The 13,672-nt window shown below is 33.9% G+C and overlaps 1 protein-coding gene and 1 long non-coding RNA gene across 4 annotated transcripts in view; one reads left to right on the top strand and one right to left on the bottom strand.

Moving 5' to 3' along the window:
• LOC106877505 (pseudouridylate synthase TRUB2, mitochondrial) overlaps positions 1–2,022 on the top strand; it is a 15,131-nt gene extending 13,109 nt beyond the window's left edge. For all 3 annotated transcript variants that reach the window (XM_052967239.1, XM_014926433.2, XM_014926432.2), the window contains exon 9: positions 1,698–2,022. In XM_052967239.1, coding sequence (XP_052823199.1) covers positions 1,698–1,996 — 299 coding nt within the window. In that variant the 3' untranslated portion in view covers positions 1,997–2,022. The remainder of the gene's footprint in view (positions 1–1,697) is intronic.
• A 5,386-nt stretch (positions 2,023–7,408) lies between these two features.
• Positions 7,409–13,672, bottom strand: part of LOC106877502 (uncharacterized) — a 14,958-nt gene continuing 8,694 nt past the window's right edge. Inside the window, exons 3-5 of the long non-coding RNA XR_001410381.2 lie at positions 12,733–12,831; positions 11,297–11,455; positions 7,409–8,067 (exon numbers count right to left, since the gene is read on the bottom strand). This is a non-coding gene — a long non-coding RNA (uncharacterized LOC106877502). The remainder of the gene's footprint in view (positions 8,068–11,296; positions 11,456–12,732; positions 12,832–13,672) is intronic.

Genomic DNA, 13,672 nt, shown 5'->3' with positions numbered 1-13,672 from the left:
ATTTCTTTTTATCGATAACTTACTGCTTTAATACCATTTCTTCAGGCATCACTACATGGGTAGCTTTATATATCTCCTCCACAATGAGATATTATGTGTGTGTGTATATATATATATATACATGTATATTGTATGAGAATTAGATAAAATCTTTATTTCTTTTTATCGATAACTTACTGCTTTAATACCATTTCTTCAGGCATCACTACATGGGTAGCTTTATATATCTCCTCCACAATGAGACATCTGTTTCTGTCTCTTTGTCATAGCTCACATTACCTGGCAAAATCCATTTCCCTCAATACTACTTTTCCCTCACTTGAGTGGTCTTGCCTTGTGAGTTACTAGGTGATCTTGCTGGTGCTGGGTGAAAAGCACCCAGCATGCTCTGCAAAGTGGTTGGCATCCAACTGTAGAAACCATGCTAAAGTAGACAGTGGAGCTCAGTGCAGTCTTTTGCCTTGCCATCTCCTCTTAAACATGTCCTACCATGCCAGCATAAATGATAATGATGATGATGACTCAGATATTCAGGCATTCAACAAATCATCTACTTTTATGATAAATTACACTATCTCTTTGTAAAGATTTAAACTCGTGCACTTCACTATTTAGAGTTCTCTTTGCAAAGGATATAGTCCAACACCAAGATTTTAGCTATCAATTCTTCAAGCAGTTGCAACTGTTGACTCCACACGTTGATGGTGAATGCCATTACCAACTGGGTTTTAAAGGTAATTCATAAGAATTTCATCTTTATATATAAATATTGCTACGGCAAAGCAAGTCAGCTTAGCACATCCTGTTTCTCTACTACCTATTCCTGCAGGAGTTGAACTCAGATTTGTAAGCTAATGAAACACTCAGTAATTTAACAGTATTAATGCAGCTGACAAGATATGTTGTTTTATCATCATCATCATCATTGTCGTTTAACGTCCGCTTTCCATGCTAGCATGGGTTGGACGATTTGACTGAGAACTGGTGGACTAGGAGGCGACACCAGGCTCCAATCTGATTTGGCAGAGTTTCTACAGCTGGATGTCCTTCCTAACGCCAACCACTCCGAGAGTGTAGTGGGTGCTTTTACGTGCCACCGGCACGAGGGCCAGTCAGGTGGTACTGGCGATGGCCACGCTCAAAATGGTGTATTTTACGTGGTGGTATTTATTTATAACTAGTTGGACATTTGAAAGTTTGTCTTGGCCTTTGGTATATTATAACCACGATTCTCCCCTCTCCTTTCTGGCATATCATATGCAAGACTGAGTTCTACTGAATACTTATTCCTTTTTAAGACCATAGAGTGAAATTTGAGGGAGATTTCACTGCTATTTCTAGTAGATCATGCAATTGCATACTGATTTCTTCATAGACTTGAGAGGCTTCCAACAATAACCCTTTCTATTTTAGGCACAAGACCTGAAATTTGGGAGAGGGGGCTAGTTGATTACATTAACTCCAATGCTCAGTGGTACCTATTTCAATCTCATCAACTCTGAAAATATGAAAGGCAAACTAATCTTGGCAGGATTTGAACTCAGAACATAAAGATGGAAGAAGTGTTGCTTAGCATGTTGTCTGACATACTAACAGTTCTGCCAACTAGTTGTTTTGGCTTCCAACAATAACAACAACAATTCTTTTTCTTCCAATCAAAAGAATTCTTTAACCAGCTTTTTGTATTTCTATTTCAGAAATTCATACCCTGAATGAAAAAACAACATATTTGATGTCACTAATACATAATATTGGCTTACAGTTGAAATCTGGTGCCATATGCACCCAAATACGTTGCATTCGCAATGGTTATTTTACCTTAGAACATGCTCTGCTTCGGAAGTTTTGGACTATTCCTGACATACTAGAAAACATCAGAATTTGTCGAAAATTAACAACACCTGACAAGTTGATTACTCCAACATTACTTGTTGATCCAGCTACAGAAGAAAACGACAATTCATACCTGCCAGAACCTGATGTTGTAAAAACTTAAATAAATTTGTATATATATATTTATAACATTTTTCAATCTGTGTTATATTCTTTTCATCAGTCATTGAATTGCGGCCATACTGTGGCACTGCTTTGAAGGGTTTTAGTTGAATAAATCAACCCAAGTACTTATTTTTTTAAAGTCTACTATTTATTCCATCAGTCTCTTTTGCAGAACGGCTGTCTTATGGGGATGTAAACAAACCAACACAGGTTGTCAAGTGTGTGTGTGTTTGTGTGTGTGTGTGTGTGAGAGAGAGAGAGAAATAGATTGGGAGAAAGGGGGTGTTTGTGTGAAGATAGATAGATAGGGAGAAAGAGGGAGTGTTTGTGTGTGAGAGAGAGAGATGGGGAGAAAGAGAGAGTGTTTGTGTGAGAGAGAGATAGATAGATCTTCTCGCATATTTTATACTCATTTTTGATAAGGTTTTTCAAAAAACCCGAAACATGTAACGTAAATTAATTAAAACACCCAATTTTTTTTTAAAAGTGACATTTTCAGTTTTATTTATCTTTAATATCTACTTACTCGTGTGGTACATTGTGTTGTAGTACAGAGATGATGACATCAACTGCAATACCTATTTTCTCTACTGATATTTGTTTTATTGAATTCAGAATGCAAATTAGAAAGACAGGATTTGAATTAAGAATGCAAGCAGAGATTTATGATATTGTTGACTATACTGTCTCATTAGTCTGGGAAGTGAGGTGAGACAGATAGTAGACAGTAAGATGATAATTAGTTTTAGCTTTGCAATATTAAAATTTTTGTCCCAGGTGGTGCTATTGCTACATGTAATAATGACCTAAACTACCGTCAAAACATCATTTGATTGATTAACAAAAATTCCCCCACCTATATGCCTACAACAAATGTGCTACACCTTATCCCTACTTCTACTATTATGACCATAACCTCTGCTCTTCAGAACAAACTATTTGCTTTCCCTCTTTATTCAGCCCCACTTGATAAATTTATTCTACTTGTTTCTCCTGCTATGTATTACTTCCAAAATTCTGCATTAAATATTTGGCCAACCCTCTCTGGAATTCCTTTCTTCCTCATATTTTTTTTTGCTGTAGATATTATTCTACCCTCCTGAATAATCTATTTAAAAATAATTACTTTTGCTCAAGTCTTTCCAGGCTATGAAATTTATTCTTATGAAATCACTAGAACAAATATTCCAATAATTGCTTATGCTGATTCTGTTGACAACACACACACACACACACACACACATTTAGACATACTCATTTACATTTAGATTACAAACGAAGAATCATCAATAAATATGTAAATAAATTATTTAATGGTGTATCTTGTGGTGAATACAGCTATAAATAATGGTTTGTAATATATTGCATTAAAAATCTTGGGAAAAAAGCTGAAGGTTTCTTGTGAGACTTGAACCTTACATCTTCTGTAGCCATGACAGTCTGCTAACCTAATACATAGATGTTATCTTTAGATGAACAAACAAATTTTAAAAATTAATACACTCAACACTTACTGGTTTCAAATTTTGGCACAATGCCAGCAATTTCAGCAGATGGATTAACTTGATTATATCGACCCCAGCATCCAGCTAGTACTTATTTTATTGACCCAAAAGGCTGAAAGGTAGAGCTGAATTTGATAGAATTTGAACTCAGAACATAAAGACAAACAGAATGCTGTTAAGTATTTTGCCTAGTGTGCTAACGATTCTTGCCAGCTTGCTGCCTTACTCACTCAACATATGTGGAAGTTAAATACATGTATTAACAGGTTGAATCACTCCTTCATTACTTAAAGATTCATGGACATATTTCTATATATCCAATGCATCAGAAACCTTGAGATCAAAGTGAAAGCAGTTGAGGGCCTCCACTGGTTACTTCAAGTTACATATGACAGTTGACAGATTAGTGACAAAAGATGCTCTTTGCTGTTCTTGTATGTGAGAGAATGGACAGCTTAGAAGCACCTGCTGGTCTATCAGTTGACAGGTCAGTGATAATAGATGAAGATGTATGCTTGGTAATGCCATTCCATGTCGTGTGGTTAACAGACAGGTGTTGTCAGTTTACTTGGTATATTATGTGACTGCTTTTGTTGTTATGTACAAGAAATGGTAAATAACACTGAAGATTATGCAGAGGAAACAATATGACCATTCGCAAGTAGGGATAATACCTTCTATGTTTACATATGGGTCAGACAGAGTTATGGTGGTATTTCAGCTGTACTAACAACCAATGATTTGAATTTAATTAACATGATATTTCTTAGATAGCAACAAACATAATAGGTCAGTTTTCCTTTTGATGGACACTGTTGACTGTTGCAATATATGCAGCTTCTCATGGAGGAAGAGTTGGGAATTATGTGCACTAGGTAATTAAACAAGCCCTGTCAAGGCTGTTCTATATGCTATTGGGGAAGTCGTTTCCTTAGTCTTAAAGTCTCCATTTGAATTAAGACAGAAAGGTTGAGATTTGCCTGCATCTGAAGGAGTGCATGTGCTGTGAAAGTCATTGAAGGTGAGGCCTATATAATTTCTCCTGATACCATTGGGTGATGAAAGGTCAGCTCTATATCCCACAATCTTGGAGAGGCAGGATCTACCCAATAGACATTTAGTGGAATATTGACAATTGCTGAGTGGGCCATAATATAGGATCAGCATAAATGTCTGTGTACTCTGTTGTGGTAGGCAATGCTAGAAACAATATTATTTAGGCAGGAGTAGCAAACTTTAATGTTGTGAACATTAAAAAATTTGTAGTACCTTCTGGTGTTTGGGAAGTGCTTTCTGATTAGGGAGAAGAAGCTTCTAGTTGTATTTGTAGAGACATCTGAATTGGATGAAAGATCTTGGTGTGTAGTAAGAATCTGGGTCAGGTTTCTGGAGTGTACATATCTTTATATCTTCATGTATGTGACTTCTGACAGCACCAACTCATGGGTCATAGTTTTTGACCTCTTTCTTCTATGAGATGTGGAGATCCTACAAAGGTTATAGCTACTGCCTTTCTTCCTTTAAGCCATACTAAAAATATTTCACCTGTTTGAGTCTATGGTATAAAATCTGTTTCTGAAGTGTTTATATCAAAAATATAAACCATAATTCTATCTAAGAACATTTAATTATGTTATGAAACAAGCATCATAATAATGAAGATGTCAGTTATTTTGCTAAATACTTCCTAATTCTTGATTATTTTCAAAATTAATTGAGAAATATAAACAGTGCATTTTAATAGAAATATGGTTAGAGAACGGTTATCTTTGCAGTGACATTTTTATTTCATTTTTTTTTTTGTAACCAGGAAACGTAGGAAACAAAGAATATCACAAGAAAATATAGTAATTAAATATTTTATTATAAAAATGTGTTTGATAATATTTAAACATTGAGATATACATATTAACCAAGGGACATAGAATCAAGATATGCTTGGTGTAGGTATCACACCTACCATAAATATTTAGCTCACTAAATAATATAACCATTGATTATAATGGAAAACTATATTTTATTTGCTTTCTTATGAAATATTGAGACAGCAGTGCACATCCTACTGTTGTATTATAACGTGGCACTGGCTGATGGTAAGATTATGCGAGAGTGAAAAAAGCAAGGACTGAGTGTGAGCAACATTCCACAAGCACACATCTTGTGATCATTGAGTTCTGAATATAAATTCATTGGAAATTCTTAAACTGAAACTGATTTTCTTTACAATAACTCTGTTCTTGCAATACCTGATTGTGATCTGTGTCTAAATCTCATAATACATACACAAAAATAAGTTTAAAATCATGTTTAAGTTATATTTGTATATATATATATATATATTTATATATAGATATATAGTAGAGTAATAGGTTCATTATAGCAGCACAGTGCATACCTTATGACAATAATCACCATATGCTACTGATATCATCATCATTGTCATCGTCATCATCATCATCTTCATCTTCATCATCATCATCATTGTCATGATCACGATCTTGAACATCATTACCTCCAGTTAAATGTCTATTTCTCAATGCTACATTTGGGTGAGAAATGTTTACATTAAATTGTCCCTCTTAATCTTTTAATATAATCAGCTGCAACAAGAGACATTGAAAGGTTTGAAAAGGGCTATTGCTATTAACCCATTCATGTCAATCATCCGTTTAAACTGACACTTAATTTATAAGGGTATAAAACAAATACTTGTTACAAATTGGGATTTGTGTATGATCTGTATCAAAGAACGAAACATGTTCTTAATGCATATGCAGTCTGTATCGAACAGACTTCAATGAAATTTTTTCCAATGTTGTTATTTAGGTCAAAATAATAGTATCTGTGAATTTTCAGGCAATTTCATTAGCTAGAAAAATTTCGGCATGAATGGGTTAATGTCAGCAGTTGTGTGAATGTAATCTTTCAGCAGAAATAATAATATTGTAGTTTTATAGCCTCAAGTATCTGCAGCACAACACCAGATAACAACAGTCACATGTTTTACAGGTTCATTGGCTCACTCATCTCACATATGACTCACCAAACTTATCAAAAAGCTAGTACTACTAACAAACAGTCTATACAATACAGTCACTGGCATATTTTTAGAGAACTTTTCTCAGCATGGTTTACCAAACATTTCAGTGTATAAAAGATTGTTGATATATTCATGCTATGTTGATTTCAAACACAGGCACAAAGCCTTAACTTTTACCCCATTTTATAGGAGGCTGTCTAAACGCCAATTAGATCATCCGTGGTATTCAAATGTTACTTTATTATATTGATTCCCAACCGAGAAGGATAAAAGCCAGGACCAACTACAGCAAGAAATGTTCATATTGTATTAATAACCTATCATAACTTCAACAAGTCACATGTCAGTTGCACTTCAGCCTGAACCACCCTGAGACAATAAATTTATGGAGTATATCCCTGAGTTGCCACCTCATTACTTGCTGAACTATTTGATACACAGCCCTATTATTATGATTTTTGCGAGACTAAGAATATTTTAACCCTTTAGCATTTAAACCAGTCATATCTGGCTCAAATACGCCTCCTGTTTTATATTCAGATTGGCCAGATCTAGCCTCTCACACCTATCCTACAATATCATTCTAAATATAGATAATAGCATCATCAAAATCTCAAAGCTGTGAAATAATACATGATTAATTCAAAATGATATGAATAAATAAGCTTTACATTTGACAGAGTAATTTTAATGCTAAGGGGCTAAGGTGAATCTTTAATGTTATAAATAAGAAAAATATTTTTACATTTTAACTCGTTAGCATTCAGATTACTCGGTCAAATGAAATGCTTATTTACTCACATTGTTTTGAGTTAATTATGCATTATCTTATAGTTTTGAGATTATGGTGATGTGATTGTTTATTTTTAGAATGGTGTCATAGGGTAGGTGTGAGAGGCAGGATCTGGTTAGTTTAAGCATAAAACAGGTAGAATATTTTGGTTGGTTTAAATGCTAAAGGGTAAAGAGTTTAGTAAATGAATATCTTGTGTGGTATTCCATGAATTTTGTATACAAGACATTAATATTTGAAGTGAAAACTAAATTGTCATAATACTGCTCAAAGAGTAACACTGTTGTAAACTAATTTCCTACTATTTTTATTTTCTTGTGTTTTACTCGTATTATAAATGAAAATGAGAACGATGAAGATGAAAATGATGACAATGATAATAAATAAGAGAACTAGCTACAACCTTTCTTGCCAAATGGTGTTGTATTGGAACAGTAGAACTTGAAGTAGATAATGCTATGAATAATAATGTGTAAATAATGGTTTAAAAACCCCTTAGGCAGAAAAAAGTATTATATTTTTCTGATTTTCTTGGCATTTGAAAATAAATGTAAAAACAAAATTTTGTATATTAGAGACTTTTCAAAAGTTACTCAAGTTACAGACAAAGTAACTTCAGAAATTGGTTGGAGTTTTTCAGTTCTTATTCAGAATTTCATAATCAATCAGAGTCTTCATTCATTAGAGTTCTGCTCAATTCCCTTTTAAATGCAGCATAGTCAAAATCATCACTGAAAATAAATATATAAATAAATGATAAATAAGCAAATAAATAATACATGAAATGTAATTAGCAAGACAGCAGTGATGCCAAATAAGAACTGACTTTGACTAAGATGGCCTGCCTAGTCCATGCCAGCATATATTGTTGGTATGGGTTGGATGATTTGACAGAAACTGGCAAGCTGGAGGGCTGTACCAGGCTCCACTGTCTGCTTTGGCATAGTTTCTATGTATAAGGAACCCTTTTTTTTGTCAAAAATTAGGCTAAAAAATATGGGAGTTTCTTGCACATGGATAATATTATAATCCCTTACGAAACCTTTTTTTCTAAATTTTAAGCCCCCAAAACTAGGGGGTTCCTTATATGTGTTAAAATATGGTGTACATGTACACGTGTGTAAATGTCTGTATATTTATGTTTCCCATCTTGACATAGTATGATTTCTGTAAATGAGTATCACTGTCATAAAAGCAGTGTCATTCATATCCAATATCCTGCATAAACATTCTGGCTATGGGGAAACATTACTCTTGCTTGGTATGAAACATGGTATGAAACATGTAAACATAGAAAGAAAAGTGGATGTTAAAATGATGATGATGATGATGATGATATATGATAGTTTTGGATTTTGGCACAAGGCCAGTAATTTCAGGGAACTGAGTAAATCAATTACATCAACCCCTGTGCTCATCTGATACTTATTTTATTGACCCCAGAAAGACAAAAGGCAAAGTTGACATTGGCAGAAATTGAACTCAGAGTGTAAACTAGGGATGGAAGGAGCATTTAACTATGGTTGTTCTTAGAATAAACACAGAGAGAGAAAAAAAAACAAAACAATTAAGAGAAAGATGGGCTAACAGAGGATCAAGAGGCATAGGGATACACTATATTGAAGACTGTCCAGCTGAATCCAGTGTTTTATAGATAAAGGTGATGCTGATGACAATGATGATGATGAGGAACTGGAGACAGTGGCAGATTATGATGATGGTGGTGGTGGTGATGAGGATGGCAATGGCAACCACAATAATGATGGTGGTAGTCATGGTGACGATAGTGGTGGTATGAATTATGATGATGATGATGATAAGAGTTTTAAAATTTAATGAAAATCAAATAATACAATAAAGAAAAATGTTGTTCTAGAGATATCAGAAAGATATTTGCTTCAAACAGAGCTTAGTCCCAGTATTTTACCATGTTCTCTTCCAAAAGAATCGCTGGAGTGTTATACCCAATTAAACAAATTCATGCTCATCATCACCATCATCACCACCATTACCATCACCTCCTCCTTTTCTTCTCTTTGGTATTCTTTTGGTCCTCATTCTCAGCTGTATACCTATATTGGTATTCTTTACTGAATAAGCTGGACCAGTATACAGTTTACCATTTAGACTAATTAGACTCTGTTAGCTTCCATGCGAAGTTAACAATAGCTGAACTGTAAATTTTATTTATTTTCATTTATTAATTTTATCAAGAAATAAAATGATTGTCTTTTTCTAGTAATATCTTACCTTATATGGCATCATATTCTACTTGGTTGGGTGGAATAGGGCTGTAAGAAATGAGGTGTAGCTCGTTATTTTATATATTTATATATATTTATGTACATTTATTAATAAAGCTGCAAAACATCACAGAAACTGTTACTCAGTGTTTCAAGTTCCCAGAGAATCATCCGAAACTGTCCGATGAACAGGAACATGAAACTCTGAGTAACAGTTTTTATGATGTCATTGCAGCTTTATTAATAAAGCATATTACTCTACCTCCAATATTTGAGTACTATTTTTTCCACCTTGTTTCACAATTATGTGATAACTCTGGTATATACACATTTACGTGTATACTGATCCCTTGGATTATAATAATGGTTTCAAATTTTGGCATAAGGCCTGAAATTTTGGGAGAGGGTGTTAGTTGACTACATTGACCCCAGTGCTAAACTGATGCATGTTTTATTGGCCCTGAAAGGATGAAAGGCAAAGGTGGACCTTGGCGGAATTTGAACTCAGAACATGGAGACAGATGAAATGTCACTTAGCATTTTGCCTATCGTGCTAACAATTCTGCTAGCTTGCTGCCTTCCCTTGAATTATGATAATGATTTCTCATATTAGCACTTGGCCACAAATTATGAGGAAGGGAACAATTAAACTGAATCCTGTTCTTTACTGGTATTTTCTTTTAATGACCCATAAGGATTAAAGGAAAAATGGGGGATCTAAACTCAGGCATAAAGGGTCATAACTGAATAGGCTAAGGCATTCTGTCTGGAACTCAATTAGGACCACTGTTCTTAAACCCACTATGTTATATTAATAAAAACAGAATGAGGTTAACTGTCCTGAAGGTAAGGGGAAACTGGTTAGTACTAGAGGTATTTCTACCAAAAGGTCTCCCCTTCTTCACCAATGTAAAGAGACTTAGATATAAATTTCAGAATTCATTTTCCCAAGCTGTTATTAGTTGGTGATAAAGTGTGTATCACCACTCTTTCCAAATTTGAATTATCTGAGGTAGGCTAAATATGTTCAGATTTAACTTTACCACTTATTTTCTTATTCCTTTTGATTTTGGTAAATCTAAAACTAATAACCTGAAAAGAAGAAAGTTGTTATAGTTGTGATGGTGATGGTGGTAGTGATCAACTGTTTTTATATCAGGGATCAGGATATAAAAGACCGACTAATTTTGGTTTTATGTTCAAAACACATAAGGAAATATTTCAGCATGTAAATATTAATAATTTGAATTTGACTTTCAGATTTTAAAACATTTTTATATAAGTCTGAATTCCATTTATGATTTTAAAAATTTCTTTTGGTTTTAGTTTTTTTTCTGCTCAGTTTATTTTAGAAAAGTCATATTTTGGTCATCCATTAGAAATTTTATGCCCCACCTTGCAAAAAAATAATAATAATAAATAAGTTGCAAAAAAATTTAAATTGAATTAAATTGAAATAGTTATCTTAATGTGAGCTCAGTTATCAATTTTAGTTTTGACATCTTTTATAACATTTTTTAGTAACTTATTTCAAATTCCATTTTCACGTCATCTTAATTTACCCAAGCAACTACCCAATCCTACACCTCAGGCTAAAAAAAAAGAAGAAAAAACTGAATAAAGATGAAAATTGGACTGAAATTTCGTATACCTGAAGTCTTCAACAGAATCAAGTCTGAACTTTTAATTAGCATTAAGAATCTAAAATCCTACTTACTCATCTTTATGGATTTTTCCTCCACAATTCCAAAGACATGGTAGATATGAATGATGAGTTTGACCCTTTCGTTGTCTGGTGATATCTTGAATTGTTAGATCGGACTGGACAAACAAATGAAATGCCACATCAGATACTATTTTCTTGTCTTTGATACATCTGTAAAGATATAAACAACATCCTACTGAATTGCAAAGTATTTTCAAGCCAATTTTTGCAAATACAGTTTCATTTCTGTTTTTTCTATCAATACTTGAACTTAGTATTTATAGATTTTAGTTAGTACAATAAAATAAAACAATAAATTTAAAGATAAGTAGTTGTAGTCTGTGACAACAAAAATCTATTCAATAAATTTTACAAAACAAAAATTTTGGCCAGCTCTGGATCAGGGTGGTAATACTAGTCAAGAACACCCTGATTATGGGTCAAATAGTAGAAGATGGTCATGTAGCTAAGGGATACAGGATCCAGAGGAGAGCTGGTACCTAGACAAGTACCAAACAGACCTACAAGTGTGCAGACATGGACTTAGGTCATGTGAACCAGTTGCCCTGCCTAAGAGTTCAATAGATCATGTGCTTCAAGAATAATCTCAGGTGAGTAGGAAACTTGTGGAGTAAATTGTAAATAAACAAGAAGAAAGCAATGAGAAACTACTGCTGTATTTTTCCAAAGGAAAACCATGACTTTTAAGTCTTTGGTTTGGAACTCCATGATTGCTAATGCCTCTGGCACATGATGAGAGAGAAAAGTATGACAATCATCAAAGGAACTTGTGTGTGATTACTTGATCTATAGCCAAAGCAATTTCAATTCAAAGCCTACTGTATAAAAAAAAAGAAAAGGAATATATAGCCCTAGATGTGCAAAAGCTAGAATGGTAGGTGCTGAAACATCTTTGATTCTAGATCTGCTTAATCAGGGTTGACTTGGGGTTAAATAACAACATTAATAACCAATAATGTGATAGTTATATAAAAATGTGAAGGCACATGGCTCAGTGTTTAGAGCATCGAGCTCACAATCATGAGGTAATGAGTTCGATTCCCAAACCAGGCTGTGTGTTGTGTTCTTGAGCAAAATACTTTATTTCATGTTGCTCCAGTTCATTCAGCTGTAGAAATGAGTTGCGATATCACTGATGCCAAGCTGTATTGGCCTTTGCCTTTCCCTTGGATAACATCAGTGGCATGGAGAAGGCTGGTATGCATGGGTGACTGCTGGTCTTCCATAAAGCAACCTTGTCTACACTTGTGCCACAAAGGTGCAATTCCATGGTCATTCATTTCTGAAGGGGATCTTTACTCTTTATATAAAAATAGTATGATAGCTATGTGACACTCTCAATCAATAAATGATATAACACATTTAGCCAATAGTCTTAAAAGTTTTACAATATAGACCAAAGGGAAAAAAAACTACATTAAACCTACTCATTTAGGAAGTTTTTTAGTGGAACCAGTCTGGAAGCAACAACACTTGGATTGTAATTTCTTTTGAACCAGTAGTTTGATGGAAGGACAGGGATATTGCTGAAATAAACAAATATCAAATAAACAAAATAAGCATAATAAAATAAAAAGATACCATATATACTCATGTAAAGGTCGAATTTTTTAGTCTATTTTTTTAAGGTCAATTTTATGGGGTTGATTATTATATGGATACTACTTCTGAGGGGCTGAAATTCAAGTTAGAATCTGAAATACCATATTAGCAGCAGAAGCCCATCTGGTCTCTAAGCGAATAAAACAAAAATACAATGAATTACAGTAATATTGCCAATTCTATGTATCAAAACACATGTCTTAGTAAATAACAAAACCCATAAATAAGACCGTGTAGCTCTTATAAATATTTACACTTTCTCTCTTATTTGTATCCATCAAACTTAACAGACTAGCTGTATGAAATCAATTTATATCTCATAATTATGCTCTATTATCACCGGTAATATATCTACCCTGTACTGGCATACCACTACCTACTGTAACACGATGCATACAGCCGGTACCTACTGGGCATGTTTCACATCATAATTCTTCAATAACATTACACTAATGTTGTTCTGTTGTTCGTGAAATAGTAGGGGTTCAACTTTTACATGAGATTGACTATTACTCGAGTATTTAGGGTAAATAACAACAAGTTTAAACCGAGAATGACATTGCTGTTAAATGAGATGTTTCATATAGTTGTAACTGTATACTGTACTTCTAAATGCACATGCACTTCCTCTCTTATTTTTTTCCTCTCTCTCCATTTCCCTTTCTTCTACCTTTCTTATTTTCACCTTATCTCCCTCACTACCATCACTACCGTCAACCACTGCTGATGCCACCACCACAAATACTGCAATCATTTCTGACGATA

Source organism: Octopus bimaculoides, chromosome 1 (genome assembly GCF_001194135.2).
Source record: "Octopus bimaculoides isolate UCB-OBI-ISO-001 chromosome 1, ASM119413v2, whole genome shotgun sequence".
Taxonomy (NCBI): Eukaryota; Metazoa; Mollusca; class Cephalopoda; order Octopoda; family Octopodidae; genus Octopus; species Octopus bimaculoides.
The sequence above is the reverse complement of the archived record's forward strand: the minus strand, read 5'-3'. Positions and strand labels throughout refer to the sequence as shown.